This window comes from Lepisma saccharinum, chromosome 1 (genome assembly GCF_977018435.1).
Source record: "Lepisma saccharinum chromosome 1, izLepSacc3.1, whole genome shotgun sequence".
NCBI lineage: Eukaryota > Metazoa > Arthropoda > Insecta > Zygentoma > Lepismatidae > Lepisma > Lepisma saccharinum.
In genome coordinates, this window is record NC_139229.1 from 128,046,673 (window position 1) to 128,064,660 (window position 17,988).

General features: G+C 35.7%; 1 protein-coding gene across 3 annotated transcripts in view; it reads left to right on the forward strand.

The window, feature by feature from the left end:
* Positions 1–17,988, forward strand: part of LOC146001122 (uncharacterized) — a 204,358-nt gene that overhangs the window by 93,685 nt on the left and 92,685 nt on the right. For all 3 annotated transcript variants that reach the window (XM_083138422.1, XM_083138423.1, XM_083138431.1), the window contains exons 5-6: positions 7,769–7,956; positions 14,572–16,194. In XM_083138422.1, coding sequence (XP_082994548.1) covers positions 7,769–7,956; positions 14,572–16,194 — 1,811 coding nt within the window. The remainder of the gene's footprint in view (positions 1–7,768; positions 7,957–14,571; positions 16,195–17,988) is intronic.

A 17,988-nucleotide genomic window follows, 5' to 3' on the forward strand; every position in this document is an offset into this window, starting at 1 on the left:
TTTACATTGCTGTCCCTGTTAGTATTTACGTTCTTTCTTTTTATTGGGGGGGGGAGGGGGCTTGACTTGTGGGGACAATACAATATGGATAATTTATTTGAAACTTATGGAACATTTAATGTGCAAACGTTTCAATAAAAATCAACAATGTGGTCTACACCATCGTATTTTTTTTTTCTTCTTTCATTATGAAGATTATGTGATCCTAATTGAGAAAAAAAAAATTGGAACGCGGAAAGAAGTATTTACGACTGGATAGCCGTTTAAAGTTTAAATTTTGTTGTTTGAAATTGTTGAGTCCAAATTTCCCATCGCTTCCGGGCTCCGCCCCTGGGATAATTGACTTACCGCCCCCTACCGCAGCCCCGCCTCCGCTCCTCTACGCTACGCTCCGGCTACCTGCCTTTATCTATAGTCCCCCTTTTAAAGGCATGTTAGAAATTGGCCGGAGTCACCTGCCCCCAACACTATTTCTCACTGTTTTCCGCATTGATACATGAAGATACCTAAAATTAAGGCTAAAATTAAAACTAAGAAGGTAACTTACCTCTTTTTACCAAGGCCAGGCACTGAATTGTAGGTCGAAGGTAAATTTGTAAGTCCAAAAATGAAGTAACTCCTACGTTAAAAGTCCTTGTCCTTTTCCACAGAATACCACAAGTCATTTAGAAAAAACAACCCTCCCCTTTACGACCTGCAGTTGCCAAAAAGAAATAATTAATACCAATTTCTGAAGTCGCATAAATAAAATCCAATGTCTGAAATGTCCAATCTGCCAATATATCACACAAATAACATATCGCAATCGCAAATGTTCCCATTGCACAAATCAATCATAAGAAGAAAAAGAAAAAATCAGACGTGCGCCTGTGACATTAATCCCTGATCCGAAATCTTCTGACTTGTGCCTGTGACATGAATCCATCATTTGCCATCATAGAAGTTCTGAAAAACCTTTTTGACTTTATGCAAGGAATTTTAATTTCATAAAAAACGTAAGTTTCGTATCACGTAGATCTAAAAAATTTACTTCCGCTCTATTTGCAAATGCTGTTTGTTATGAGGAACTAAATATTTTCACAAATATTTGAAATGTGCCTGAAATCGAGGGTGTAGAAAGGGATACCGGAGCCAAATAAACATTATCAATACACTTATAAACTCAATAACTTACCTTATTAATGACTGTAATAGAACTTAATTCATAATTCTCAACAATTAATCAGCACCAGGGCCGCTTGTACGCTCTTGTCAAGATAAGACAACTGTAAAACAATGGAAAGAACTCTCAGCACAGTTGCAATTCTGAACAAGTTTTTCCACCGTTAGAAAAGTTCCCGGATTTGAACCGGCCGGGGATCGAACCCGGGACCTTTAGCATGGTAGTCAGACACGTTACCGACTGAGCCACCGCGGCTACATTCTGTTCAAATTTGAACAGCTATCCTCACTCCCACTGATTTCATTCATTTTAAAAATATTTTGTTTTCTGTATTATCCAACTTTTTGGAAATTTTTCTACATAGTCACCATGACCCTCCAAGCATTTTTGGTAACAGGGAACAAGTTTACGTAGACCCTCTGCGTAGAAATTTTCATTTTGTGATTCACCTATGCTAAGTCATAGATTATCATGGGAATGCTAGTTACGGGGTAGGGGGACTGAGCAGTAAATTGGGGACGATACTCAAGTATTGAACACAATAATTACTTTCTGGATGGTTATGGGAATTCTGGTGTGGGGATTGAGAATTAAATTTGGGGGAGGGGTAATATCAACTCTTCAATATTGACAGTAAGTCTAAAATTGGAAATTTATTGTAAATGTTGATATTTTGATGGGATGATTGAGTGTTCGACTTTGTTTCTTCTAAGAGAGACATCAGGTACATGAAAAAGTAGTAATGTAAAATACAACACTACTTACTACCAAATAGGAAGTGGGTGGGTGCCCGGAAACAGGGAATAGGGGGGAGTCAACTTGAACCTCGTGAAATTTTTTTAACTCTTTCGCTGCGGAATTCTCTGGCACACACTATCCCTTGGCTGCGTAATTAAATTTGAAAAAATATTTTTTTTATAAACAAAAATTTTTCATAATTACATTGCGTTATATATGAGAGAGAACTTACAAAATTCATTCCTTGCACTGGAAAACCATTCTGTAGTCCCTGGTGGTATGATATTTTGAAAAATTTTGAAATTTTGAAATATTTTGAAATTTTGAAAAAAATAATTTAGAATAATTTTTAAAAAATTACATTGCAAAATATGTTATAGAGAAATTACAAAAGTCATTCCTTGCACTGGCAAACCATTCTGTAGTCCCTGATGGTATGGTATTTCTCAAAACACGTGATGACGCAGAGTGGTGGAGCGGCGTGGAAAATCGTAAGTAGTATCAAGATACTGGGTGGCGAAAAGTTCAGTTTGTTCTGCTGTGTGTTCAAATACTGAGGGGGGGAAATATTTGATAAAACAAGAAAATGGTGTGCTAATTACTGTACTGTCACCAAGTAACTTAGCACTTGCCTGTGTCGAACTTCCCGCACCTAGATCAATGCTGCATTGCACTCTGCTCCATGATGTTACGGACGGCGGTACAAATTCTTCATCAGACACTACACAATCACTGTCACCACTTGAAGTCTCATAAAAACTGTCGCTATTATCGTCACAATTTAATTCACCTTCTGATTCAACAGTTGAGTAACATCATTATCAGACAAGTGTTGACGACTTGACGAAGCCATGTTGTTTACATTCGAACATGCATTTGAAACTGACATGTCAGAGCACTCAAGGCTCGTATTCTAAACGGAGGCGTAATTAGCGACATCATACGGATATAAACAAAACTACAAGTTAAAATAGTTCCAAATAGTATCAACAGATGTCTGAAGGCTACTAAAAGCGACGTACTGCGGAAATGCGACACCCACAGCGAGTGGAAGTATGAACTCGCAATAATGCGACTTCTGCAAAGCAAGGCACCTGGCTTGCTGTGCAGAAATGCGACGACCGCAGCGAAAGAGTTAAAATATGTTTATTTAGTTCATCCATTTCGAGCATTTAAATGAATAAATTTAGTTGGGGGCAAACTGCACCTGGTAGATCTAGGTGGGGACAATATCTTAATATGGTTGAAATATGTAAAATTTACATATGCTTTGCGCTCAAATCCCTCCCCTACCTCCCACCTTGCACCCACTCACCCCTCCACCTAGCAGTGCCTCGGGCATTTTGTCAGATGCAAAGCAGGACTGTGGTAAGGAGGGTGCAAGCATGGAACGTCTAGTTTGTCCATTATGTTGGACTCTGTACGTCAATAATATGTAGCGCTACTTATAGAAGAAAAATCGTGCGCGTAATTTTGACATTCGTAAATTCCATTTTGGTAGTTAGATTTTGAAAAACAAAAGTTTAGAAGCATGCACTATTTCTTGTAAGACTTAAAATTACATTCATTCCTTATTTACAGTATTATAGATATTATTATTGTTTGTTTTTCATTGTTTGAACTTTTCACCCTCATTCTTAATGTACGTACAGGCTTGTCAATCAAGACATTCTCTTTAAAATATTCTATGTTTAATAAGACCATGTTTACACATTTTTAAATTAAGAATAGAATCCCAGTATGAGGAAAATAGACAAAATAATGTTAAAAATGAATAGTAATGTTGTTTTCATGTTATTGAGGTTCTGTTGAAAATCCATTTCTTCATGTACGTAAAATTTACGTAGCGCTAGTTACAATGTAATATGGGGACACGATAGTGTTCTAGGATTAAAATGGTACTTTTACCATGCAGCCTCACATGTTTCCATTATTCACCTAAATTGTTAACAGGAGGAGAAAAAATGTTCACCTTAAAACTATAATTTTGTTTTGGCATCATGGTAACCTGGTCCACATCACAATATGGTAAACACAAAAAGACTTGTTTGCACTTTCGCTTTTATGAATATCTCTCTCTCAAAGTCAATCTTATATGCAAAATTATCCATTATCTATTGCTTTTACCGTATGCTATACCTATACTATGTTTCAAGAGAGCACCTCTTCTCTTGTCTATAGGTGAACTTTTTTTTATGTCTGTGGTGAGGATCAAATCTACCACAGACCTGTGATTTTACTACCAATCCAGTACTCTACAAGCCAACCCTGTTAGTAATGCTGTTTGTATTTCTTGTTAAAGAGCATATACTTACTTATTTCTAGCTTCTGCGCTCCTTCTCCAGTTTCTTTCAGCTCCTTCAAATCCCCCTCTACATCCTCCAACCATCTTAGTCTAGGTCTTCCAACTTTTCTCCTTCCTGTACGTCCACCATCCATCAGCTTAACAATCTACCTTATCCATCCTTAAAAATGTCGTATCAATTGATGTATTCTTCTTCTAATATCTGATACCATGTCCAAAATGTTGAACAAAGAGAAGATACAATACGCTGTTGGAGTAGGAGATGTAACTGCTAATGTTATGGTATGATGTAAGATTCTAGAGTTGCTATATTATGGTCCAAAGTAATGAAATAAATTCAACTCGCCAGTAGACACTCCTGATCCAACAAAGTGTCAGCTACACAGTCGGTTACACACATCGTACAGCGTTGTGCTTATTGCTTACATTAAATTCTTGGAAGTATTCTAATTAAATAAATAATGTTTTCAAATTTTCATCAATTTTCATTAACCAACAGTGTTGGCGATTAGTGGGCATGGGGCAGTTGCCCCCCACTTTTTTGCCTCCGCACCAGTATATTTCACCACATACTCGTCACAGATTTTATGCCAAATTTTTAGAGGGGTGTGACCATTATGTGAAGCCTTAAAAATCATTCCGGCCACAAAGTTATGTAAACTTGCTTTGGGGTAGGCACGGAATACTCGTGAATACGTTAACATTGAATAGTCTAAATCGATGCAAATCATTTCTTTGTGACAGGTATAAAATATTTTTCCAGTCTGAAAAAGAAAGTAAAACATTAATTGTTATTTATTTGTTCATTGTAGTCGAAATATTACACCTGAGATAATTTACTAGTGTGTTGCAAAATAGGGAGTTAAAAATAAATTAATCCTCAGCGTCCAAAGATCATGCACCACTATAATGTGTTTCGTTATCTGACACGACAATGCGACGATTAGGAGATGGAAGGTTATAGACCACTTTTTGGAGTGGAAAGACCAACCATGATAATTCTATGTATAGAAAATAATGTATTTTTGAATTAAATTATGTGTATTAGCAATGAAACAATGAAGAACATGTCTGAATGTGAGTTAACCAAGATAAATGACATTTTTCATTGCGACTGCAGTTCGAAGAAACTCGAGTTAGGGATTAAAAACAGTGGACTGTTCTGACTAAATTGGGACGTGTGGTAGACGTGCCAATAGTTATAAAACTGAAATTACAAATATTACAGACTGCATGGTCTTGGAGCCTTTTTGTCTCCGCGAACAACCCATTCATTTATGGAAGGGCGAAATTGAATTTCTTGCAAAATCTGAAATATTGTCATCGTTATTTTTGTACAGTCCATACAGTCCCGATCTTGCCCCAAGTGATTACTTTCTGTTCTTTCATCTCAAAAAGTGGCTTGCTTCGCAATGTTTCGATGATAGTGAAGTTCTCAAGACATCAGTTCTCGACTGGCTGAGATCTCAGGCGGCAGATTTCTACACAGAGGGTCTACGTAAACTTGTTCCCTGTTACCAAAAATGCTTGGAGGGTCATGGTGACTATGTAGAAAAATAGCCAGGGTATGCATGTGTATAGCATCAAAATAAAAAAAAAATCTCACTTCATTTTATTCTCTAATAACCAATCGCCCCTTTTTTTTTTTTTTACATGCCCCTCGTATATTCTTATATTGGACCAGGTTTTTAAGTTTTAGAATATTTTTGTTACAGTACAATGCTTTTAACATTAAATCTCTACTCCATCTGAAGGCCAGAAATTGATAGTTTTGCGTTTTAAATATTGCAATATCTTTCTTGCACCAACCATGATACTTAGGGATTGTCGCTGGCCTATGAATTCCAAGAAACTCTCGGAAGTATGAATGCATGTCCCTTAAGAGAGTACATCAGTGAAAAATGGCGACATGAATGACCACAGCCATCACTCCCATGCCACAGCAGGGGCATCCTTCTCTTTCCATGTGGCAGCTGTGGCACAGTACCATGCGATAGAATTTTCCAGTCACTGACCTTTGCAAGGAATGCCTTCCTAATTCTTAACAATAACAATTTTTATTAGTTGATTGTTTTTTTTTTCCATAGTTTTAATAATAGACTAATTTAAAATTTTGGGTGCGTCAGCACTCAGGCTATTTTGCACCAGTCACATTATACGGGGATCCAACCCCTTATTGTTACAAAGAACAACATTGCATAACTAAAATCTTAAAATATTCTGACTTTCGTTAAAAGCTGAGGCGGTAAAGGGACACTTAGCACACACAGGGACAAAAAACAGGACAGCACACACAAAATTATACTGGCCATAGTGCCAGTCGCCAGAGCCTCGTTCGTCTGCAAAATGCAGTCCAGGGTATACTATGTCGAAGTGAGGTTGACAGTTGGGTGTACTACGTGAAAGGTCACCCCTTACACCCCATCCATCACTATTATTACATGGGGGCCCGACAAAGTTAAAATGTTGTTTAAAAAAAATACTTTGATCATGTTCTTATATTTTGTAAATAAAAAATGGGATTTTTCTACCATAGGCTAGAAGCTGAGAGTGTACTGAAAGAAACTATCTATAATTTGTAACTTGCATTCAAAGTTACTGAGATAATGTAATTTTTTATTAAAAACTGAGCAATTTTAAACTTGCCACAGAAAGCACCCTTGGCATTAGTCTTCAAACTGCATATCATTTATGTTCAATCTCTGTCTCCGGGGTAAGTGATCTAAGGCCCCTGCATAAAGCAGCTCTGGGACCTACTCAGTCTCAAATCAGTGGGTACCTGGGGGCAACCCTGGAGGGTGAAGTTGGCTGGAGCTGGTACTGATAACATGACTTCCCAAAGTGGCAGAGATCGAGAATGTGTGGCCCTTTCCCCCCCCCCCCCCATTTACTAAATGTGCCTTCATGGCATGGTGCTGCTATATGCATGAGGAATTTACCTTACCTTTACCAAATGACATTTAATCCATCCCATAAGATGAACCTTAAACTATTGATTAACATTGTGGTGTAAGCATTCAAGCATTAAATTGTTCTAAATGTAGCACGATTTTTGCTCTCAATAGAGGAACAAATTTTTGATTAAGTAATAAATTGATAAATAATATATTTGCACTTTTTCCGGTTACAGGCAATTTATTACTTTTACAGAGAATTTAGCTTTTATGTCACAATAAAAAGTTTATTTCCTTGTAAAATGTAAAAAGTTATCTTACAGCAACAGAAACTTTAGTTTGTATTGTGTATGTGGAGAAAGTGTATAGGAAATTGCAGTTAATGTAACTAAGATGTACAGTGGACTCTCTTTAATTCAAACTCGAAGGGGGTACAAGAAAACAAAATCGAATTAACAAAATCATGTATCATTAAAGATGATTTCACTTCATGGCACAGTGCTATATGCACAGGGAACTTTACCTTACTTTACATAAAAAACTTGTGTTTGAATTACAGGGTAATTAGAATTATCCAAGTTTGAATTAGAGTCAGTCTACTGTATTATTATGTATCTATTGTTGTTTGCCAAAAGATTACTTAATATGGATTTTGTTCTTTCTTTGCAGGTTTATGACAGCTGGTGGGTGGAATCTAGTTCACATGTGGCTGTCAGATGCTGTTGGAGCCAAAAATTGGCCCTTATTACAGGAATTGCTGAGCTTGCTCAGCATATGCCCTGTTACAATTGAAAGGCTAAAAGCAAATAATTGTCCAAAACTAATTAAAGGCCTCACAAAAGATGGTGAATGTGAAAGTAAGTACTTACGTTTTTAATAATTTTCAGAATTGTAACTGTATTTTGATGTGAAATGCAGACTTGTGTGGATCACTTGCTGCATTAAATGTACCAGACTTTTTTATTTCCTTTTCTACTGGGAAAAGAAAATGATAGTGTGTATGCTTTTCAACTGTCACATAATTCAGGTGGTTGTGACTAATGTTCACAGTGTTAATAGAAATTGTTGTCATATTGTTTCCATGTAGCCTAATGGCTAGCACTCTTATGTGTGCTATGAGTGGGTGTCCTTGGTCCCTGGCTGGAGCACCTAAATGTTGGTGTTGACTCAAAATCATGAGGACAATTGGGAGTTACTTGAACAGAGACTCTTCTTTAAAAATCCAGATAACAGTGAGGATGAGACTTATGCACTGACCATGTATCAGTCAACAAAAGTCACTTGATAGATAGGCCTTTACCCTCAAAGGGTTGTTGCAGAAAAATGGAGTTCAAAATATGCCACTGATTTTATATTTGCTGTAAATAAGAAACCCCTATTGCTTTTTTGTATGCGGTGCATATGTGTCACGTTTTGCAGTGTATATTGATATCCATTGCCTTGCACAGTACTGACAGTTCTCAAAAATGCATATTTCCCATGATCTGTGGCATAAGTTCATTTGGTGTATATATCTCTAAATATTATGTAGCAGTTGCTAAGATATTGGAACTATGTATTATTTTTTTCCCCCACAAGAACAAAGGATCTTGGGGTAAAATTCCATCCTTTTTTGTGTGTGTTCGTGTGTAGGTGGCCATGCTTGTACTATTGAATTATTTTTACACTTTCACAATATTTCCTCGATTAACCTTTACATGGCGGAGCCTCATGTGAGGGTAAACTCGTTGAAGATGGGACTTTTACAAGCATGCGCCTTTCAAACTTCCCGTGAGGTACAAGAAGAATAATTAATCAGAGCTTGTGAACTACTTCTCAGAGAGATGAAATCGGTTTTGTTTTCTCACGAAGACTGGGCTTTTAGTGGAGGTAAAATTTATACATTGGTGCCTCCCAATAATTAGTATTTAAGGAAGAAGAGAATTGATTTATTTTTAAATGGCATATGGCTCGTGGGTCCTCCATAATAGACTGAAGTGGAAAGAAAGAAGGTTGAATGAAAAATATAGTATGTAGCAGTGTACATTCATACAACCAATGTGCTAAACTCATGGAAAGTTTTTTTTTTTTTTTTAAGACAAACTGATAACAATGTATAAGAGCGGCAGTGTTGCCAGTTTACGGAACAGTTTCTGGAATTTCGCTTGTAGTGTTGGGCCTATGGATGCTGGATGGATCAAAATTTGGAGGGAACCACAACAAAAGACCACTCTTGAGAATATGCTTTGCCTCTGCCCAAACTCTGGGCTTTTGCCCCCATGCCCCGCCTGGATCCTTAATTGTCTGTCACACGTTGCTTAAAATGTTGCTTTTTACTCATGAATACATGTAAAGTATAATATTTTCAAAAAAAAATGCAGTAGTTTAGGAGTTATAGCCATTTTATTAAGTCTATCCCATAATATTACAGGTGAAACAAACTACTTTTTCAATCTCGGCTTGTTATTAATAGTAGCAATTGCTGTATTATTTTGTAATTTAACTATGTCATACTTTCATGTGTATACTAATGAACAAAAAAGACTGAACTGAAATATTGTGTGTAGTTTTCAAGAAATAACACATTCGTTGCTGCCTCGCAGTGATCGAGGGTCAACATTTTGACCATCCATCCTTTAAGGGTTAACTGTTCTCAGTAAGGTGATTAAAATTTTACTCTATCAATCAAGTACCCCCCCCCCCCCCCACATAGTGGTAATTAGAATCCAGATAGTGTCACATTTAATTTATTCAGACCTACTGTTGGTTCCACCACCAGTTGGCATTTACTGAGATGAGTACATTTGTCAGTTTTGCAATAATCAGAAATATTTTCATTGTTTACACTGATAACAATTGAAAGCAGTCAAGTTATTGTATCATGTACACTGCAGTTGTGCCATTTGGAATCTGTGTCTACCAATCTTCAAAACCTGACTAGCTGGGGAAATTTACTTTTATTCAGGCAAAATGTTGTGTGCTATTGAGACACACAAAACCACAGATTGCAACAAGGTATTTGAATTCAGTGTTTCTGGGACTTGCCATAGCTAGTTGCTTACGTAAATTTCCCTGTGTGTATTGCACCATGCCATGAAGGCATATTTGGAGGATGTGGAGGTAGGGCCCCATACATTCTCAATCTCAGCCATTTTTGGAGGTGTTGTGATCAGCACCATGCTTCGGGCACTTTTATCTCCCTTGGCTTGGCCCCAGGTACCCCTTTGATTTTAGGGTGGGTGAGCCCCGAGCCACTTTATGTGGGGATAAAGCCGGAAAAATTCAGAGTTTGCAGAACATTCCATCCAGGAGGGCCTTCGAATTGACTTCACAACCACCGAGATCATCAATAAATCTTCAAATTACTGGGACCGTCTCATCAAAGAAGCAATAGCCATTCCCAGGGGAAAGGAAACATCAACAGGGACACGGGACTCGAACTGGACCCAGCCTGGTTAGCAATAGTAGACTGGGAGCGCGGAAGTTGGAAAACACCACCTGATTGGCCTGCCACCTACACCAGACTCCTCCCACACAAATACATAAAACTTCACCCTGACATATCTCTGCACTTGAATCCCTGAAGATGGGAGTGACGTTAGCTCTCGAAAGCTTGGAAGCCTATCCGGAAATCACCTGATTGATTGCCCAAGAAAACCTCTTCAGTATTTGTTGCCAGGAAAGCTTCAAGAATTATCAATTACAATTACAGTCACAATTAACGAGATTTCAATAATATTTACTCAATTGTCGCTTGTAATGCTTTAAAAATGTAAAAATGTATTGTATCAATTGATCGTCACAGGTGAAACTGTGATGTTCCGATATGGTTTCCCCCACATAAGGAAGTGACTGATAACCAAAGTGCTACCACATTTCAAATTTATTAGGTTGGTTCAACTCTGCTGCATCAATCAATGCAAAACGTTTTATCTAAGAAATTCTAATACTTTTCTTTTTTGGTAATTGGATATATGTTCTTTTTATTTCTGTTAAAAGTCCATTAATTGAGGGAAATATCCTGAGAAAAACCATTGGCTTGTGTTACATTAATTATTTTTAGTATTATAAGCCCTGCTAAACCTTTTCTTAAAGTTTTTTTAAAAATAATGACAGTCGTAGAACCACAAGTATTTAAAGCAATAATTTAAATTTTCTGGAAGAAAATAAATAATAATTATTATTGACTAGGTTTTTTGTTGTTGTTTTTTCTGAAAAGAAAAAACACGTGGGAAAACTGGGCTTGGTCCCCTGGACCAACCCTGTTATGTACTATTATTTTTATAAAAATATTTATTTTTCTAGGGCTGAGCCGATACCGATGCCGATCCAGTGGTATTGGTATCGAAAAGTATGGGTTGAAATTCATCTACTGATACCCGCCGATACTTTTCTGTCATATTGGTCTTTCACGGAGTCCGCAAAAATGCCACGCGACACTTTGGCGGAATCTAATTATCCTGCAAATTATGCAAAATTCAAACTTTATTTTTATTTTGCACGAAAAACTGTATCCTGTGATTATGTAATATCTATTTTAATATTCTGATGTAATTCTTAAATATGCTGAAGAAAATTTATTGCTAAATTGATACATATAATTGGAGAAGAATATTTACACACCAATATTGATATACGCCTTCATGGCGTGGTGCTATGCACAGGGGAACACTTTACTTTTATCACTTTTATATTGATCAATATTTGCAATTTTCAAGTGTAGGTATCGGAATCAGTAAGAGTATCAGCTCAGCTTTAGTTTCAATCCATACCAAGTGGTCTAGCACTGGTTACTCGACCTATGTAAGGGTAGTTCAAAATTCAAAACGGACATTATTTTTCTAAACCCTGAAAAAACCTGACTGTTTGAAAATGACGGTCATTTTTGTTTCACAATTTTCTGAAATTTTGGCCTTTGCAGACATACGATAATTATGATATATCGGCTAAGAGAAATGTTAAAAAGCTGAGGTAAAAAGACCTCATTTTCAGTACATTTCAAGCTACATTTTGTGTTTTGTTCCTTTTTACACCATCTCTAATGCAAGTGGTTGAATTTTAGGGACAAAACTGATGTTCAGTTTTGAAGTTTAGGATTTTCTTTTCTTTTTTTCTTTTTTAGTAGGGAAATAATGTAATATCAGAGCTCTAATTTTTTTTAGAGGAAATATATACATCCAAAGTTCTAGCAGAAAATATTTGATCTCTCTTACTAGTTTCCTCTTTGAGTTATAGGTTTTAAAGGCACAATGATTCGGATCCCAATTTAAACTGAGGTCCAGTCCTAATTAGCCTTTCTGTGTGTAAAGTGGACTTACAACTACAAATCAATCAATCTTACAAGTTATTTTCATTTAGATCATTCGGTGCCCAGGGCCGACTCCCGCTGCTACTAGCTATGGTTCTGAACTTGATAAGACAATATCCATGTAAGAACCTACGAGCATAATCTATTCCGGCCCTTGCTACAAGAAAGATATTACAAAATTAGTAATAAATTTATCACGCTTCGTGTTAGGCTCGCCTAATAACACAAATTTACACAATTATAACTAACGGAACTCTTAACAACAATGCTGAGGAAGGAAAGATAGGTCCGCCAGCAGAGAAAAGTCAATGCGGCTTCTTTTTCAGAGTAGGATCAATGCTTGCCTGTTGCATACAATATATAACAACAGCGGACTCACTTAAATACCTAACATTCGGCAAAGTAAGATCGCGTCTGCCGACAAACTGGATAAAATATCCACATAACTGGAGCCGCTAGCTATGTAATGAAAGAAACTCGTACAATTACATTGGCAGTTACAATTAAAATGAGCACATATCTCTTGCATCCACACATTTACAGCATCTTTGAGTTATAGGTTTTAAAAGTGCTTGTTTTTCATTTCTTTCAAAATTTGAGCCGCAATATCTCTGGTGGGGCACCTAATAGAAATTTGATATTTACAGCATAAGGAATACTCTATGAGAGGTACCTGTAAATAAAGATGATGATGATAATAATTCAAGATTGATATTCCATGGATAGCATTGTATAACAGGGGGAAGTTGGGCAAAAACAGGTACTCCATAGTTAGTTAATTTATCAGGGGCATGTTCACATAGCAAAGAGGAAAGGAAGAAAACTGGTAAGAATAAAATTGGAACGCTTGATCTCTGGTTTTTTTTTTATAGTGAGGTGGGGGCCATTCTTACCTACTGCTCTATAATATTTGTAGAGAGAAGCTTTTCAAGACACATCGATGACTGTAAGAACCACCACTTGCCTGTGTTCTGGATATATTTTTGCCATAGATCATGGGAAATATGAATGTTTGAGAATGGGCCAGTATTGTGCAAGTTATTGTAAATCAAATTTCATCTAAACTGAAATTTGCCTTTCCGTGTTCAAACTTGACAGTGAATTCCTTCAGATTGATCAAAAGTTTCATTGATCAGTGTTTGATACCTGACACACATTGTTGCTCTCAATTTGAGCATGCAGGATGTAAACATTCTGTAACATTGTTAATCCAATTTACATTTTCAGTTTGATTGTATATCATAATCAGCTGGTTTATAGATTCTAACTTCATGGAATACATGAAAATGTACATTTTTCACCAGTGTTTTTGCCTAGTAGAGAGACTGGTCTCACAAATTGCCTACTTGGACTTGAAGCTCAAATACTGTGTTGCCAAATTTTCATATTCTGACCCTAAGCCTTTTGGGGACTGATTAACTAACAAGTTGGAATGTTACTTACATGAAATTTTGAAATTTTTTATTTCCGCATTGCACAAATTTAATGGTTAAACCCTGTGTACATACAAATATTGTAAATGGAACAAAAACATTTACTGACATTTAATTTTTCATTTAACAAATTTAAAAAGAAAAACATACAATATTGCTGCTCCACATATTCTAGGTCTTCAATAGTTCACCAATATTGAAATTGTTGAAATTACATTAAGCAGTTGAAGTGTAACACAATGAAAAAAGTAGCTGCAGGAAGTTACATATTTCTCTTGCTGGAATATTTTAGTAGATATAATATGGAAGAGCAGTATACAAATTAAGTTTTAACAAAATCTAATAGTAATATGGTTAGGGTAAATTGATATTGCTAGTACATTTAAAATATCTGTTAATGGGAAGACAATGGATTATGCATTTATTGCCTGCTTTTCACATTAGTGTATCTCAACTGAGATCATCATTAAATGTGTATCAGAAGCCGGAAAAATATTTTGACAATTTTACATAAGAAGCTTTTCATGAAAACTTATTATTGATACTATTCAAATATGAATATAGGTTACTGATTTGTTAGATTACTAGATGAATCGTTATTATCTTGTTTTCTGACTTGAGGTGGAAAATATTCATTCACTTGTTTTATATTTCCAAGACATAGAAAATGCTTTTGTAACTAGTTGTTAGTTTTATGAAATTACACATTTTAATTTCACTATCCAATCTTCGTATTTTTCTCCTTGTTTCAGATGTTAAATCACAAGCTGTTAAAATTGTAGAAAAATGGATGAAAGTAGTAAAAGGAGGAACACAAGAAGATGAAAAGGAATTTTCACGCAAAGATGAATTGAATTTGTCAGAACGATTAGTTGAGAAAGAAAATGAAGTCTCTATGGAGGAGGAGGACTCAAAGAAAATAAATGATCGGGATTTTGAAAAGAGGGAGGAATTGTCATTGTCTGAGAGGTTAACGAGTAATGTTAACATAAAGGATGAAGTAGAATGCGAAACAGAGGAAGATCAGAAACCAAAAAAGAAAGGTAAAAAGGCGAGGAAGAAAAAGAACGAAACTGAATCTAAATTAACTAAAAGAGAGGTTGGTGGTAGAACTTTGAGACCTAGGAAAATAATATCATTGAAAGAGGACGATTTAGATGATATTGAGATGAAGTCACATTCATCTGATGGAACAACTAGTGAAGAGTCAAATTCAACGTGGGATGCTCCCGAAGGACAGTTACCAGTGTATAAAATTACAATACGTGATGGTAAGCAAGTTTTAGCAAAAGTGTGTTCATCTGACAGGACTAGTAAATCAGAGAAAGATGACTCCGATATTAGCATTAAAACTGAAGGTAGTGAAGTGAGGACTGAAGATAGTGCAATCAGTGATGCTAGTGTAGGTAAAGTGGAAGAGAAGGTGAAAGATGTATTAGACAGTAGTTCTTCGACACCTGCAAGTAGTGAATCTGGAGATAATAAAAATAAAGATGTTAAAATAAAGAATGAGAAGGATGACAAGACATCTTCAGGAAGTGAAAAAGAAGAGAAGAAGGATAAAACAAAAAACAAAGCACCTGGTGAAAAGTCTATTAATAAGCTAAAAACCAAAGAAAGTAGCAAAGAAAAGGAAAAGCACCTGAAAAATAAAAGTAAGGACAAAGTTAACGAGAAGAGTAAAAGTAAAGTGGTAGAGCAAGAAAAAGGTAAGGATAGTGATAGGGAAAAATCAAAGGACAAAATAAAAGAAAATGATAATGCCAAGAAATCGTATAAGGATACAATAGCTCACAAACAATATGAAAAGGATAGAGAAACATATGCAAAATTAATGAATACACCCTCTAATGTGAGTAAATTAGCAAAGATCCCGAAAAAGGCAAAACCATCTGAAATCAGTCAAAAGTCAAGTGAAGTTTCAAAAGGAAAGGACATTAAAAAACTACATTCTTCAAACGATGCTAAGAAAACAACACAGGCTGAAGTAAATAAACCTGAAAGAAAACCTGTACCTCCACCTGAAATAGTTAGGAAACCTTTGCCATCTTTTGAAATCAGAAAACCTCCCCCCGACGCTCCTCGACCAAAGACAGTGAAAACATTTAATTCAAAGTTCCGATCTACAGGTCTTGAAGAAGAAGTAAAGCCACCACCACCTCGAGTTCAGAAGAAACCTGTCTCGTCAGCAGACAGGAAAGCTACATTAGACAAAGCAAAACTTCCTTCTTTAAAGCGCCCTTCTCCTCCTAGAGAACTATTTCCTCCAGATAAAAAGATAAAAACGTCAATATCAGAATTGGAGAAGACCTTGGAGGAAAGCAAGAAAAATGACAGACAAGGGGGCATCAAACTTATTGCCCCAAAACCGAAACGTAAGTATGGGTTATTGGTGCAGGTGTTAGGTGATATTTTGTTTGGTTTTGGTCTTACTTCGTGAAGACTAACTGGTGAGGCTAATCAATTAATGTGTAATACTTGGTCATTAAGTAGCATATGGCATTCTTTGTTTTAATATGGTCTCTTTTACAGGCAAATGAAAAATACTAATGCATAAATTAATTTTTACATAAACTTTTTTTTGTAAATGTTGGTGTTTTTAATTTTTTCAGATCCAGAAAATTAATATAAAAACATCTAGTAATTGCTTTGATTTCTTTTTAAGGTTTACTTCTGGCATGTAATTGTGAAGTAATTAATTAATTCCACATAGTAAATATAAGATATGTTCTGAGAAGAGAGCACCACTTGTTAAGCATTATAATAAAAAATATTGGACAGTTGTGTTTACTGTATCCCTCTTTACCCTTCCTTTTCAGTGCAGGATGTACACATTAAACAGTTAATTAGACGTGTGAATACAAAGAAATGACATTTCCTTCTATTAAAATAAATATAATTAAGGAATATTGAACAAAACCATCTGTGTGAGTAAATGGAATATGACCGATATTATAGTGTCAGTGTGAAAATTATAAAGGTAAAAAGGATAACATAACTGAATTCATTTGGAATAGAAATTCTGTATGGTTAGGTTGGTGGGCCCACTTTAAATATTGTAGGCTGGTTCACAATGAATGCCATGATAATTTTAATGTGTACATCCTCCTTTAGAGTCATTTGAGAAAGAAAAGAATAATAATTATATTTTTTCAAATCCTAAGTATATATTTTTATTCTAGATTGTTGCTTTCAGTTATTGCTGAAGATCAAAACTGCATTTTTTTATTACGTGGAATTTTTTGCACATCAATGTACAGTAATAAGAATATGTTTTTGTTTATAGAGCGGTTTCATGTTGACAAATACTTTTTTATAGACCCCAGTGCCACTGTAAGGGAACAGTAGTTAAATAGTTTCATGTACATTTGCATACTAACTGATGTACATATTTACAGGTGTGAGCTTGTTTCCAGAGACCAACTTTTCAAAAAATATAGGTGCTTTGTTGACATTGTTAATAAGAGTGGATATAATATAGTGATTCCTGAAGCTTTTACTTACCCCTCAATATGTTCCTTTGCTGATGCTTTTTTTTAAATCTTATATAGCCTTCCAGTCAATGTGTCATTAATGTTTCAAAACAAAGTTATGTTGAATAATGATCTGATTTTTAAATTATTATGTCACTTCGCCACTCGTATCATTTGCATATTATTCACCGAAAGCATGGACCATTCTATGCAAGAAATGAAGGTTGTCAAAAAACATTTTCAGAAACAATTGATTTAAGTTGCTCCATGTTATTTTTATTCATTTTATGAAATTTATCATTTACAAGACAAGTGTAGAAAGCAAATTTCAAATTTCCACACATAATTCTTACAAAAAGTGAATGGAATACATGCACAAGAAAACGCACTTTGTCAAGACACTAAACTGGACAGATGCATCAGTGTTTCATGTCTACTATCGGCATTGATATTGCATTGATATGGCATTAAAGCATTTGGGCAAACAAACATTAAATTCATTTACTGAGAGACATGATATACATTATACATGTTTTGTTATATTTATTCTTTGTACTGCTGTAGTTCTTCTTAGTACTACTATGAACCCTGCTTCTATAAACACGTAGTCTTTGACACTTCTGGGTTGTAATGATCCAATTGAAAATCAGTAGGCTTGTAACAACCCAGAATTGTGGGCACATAGTGGTTCGGAAC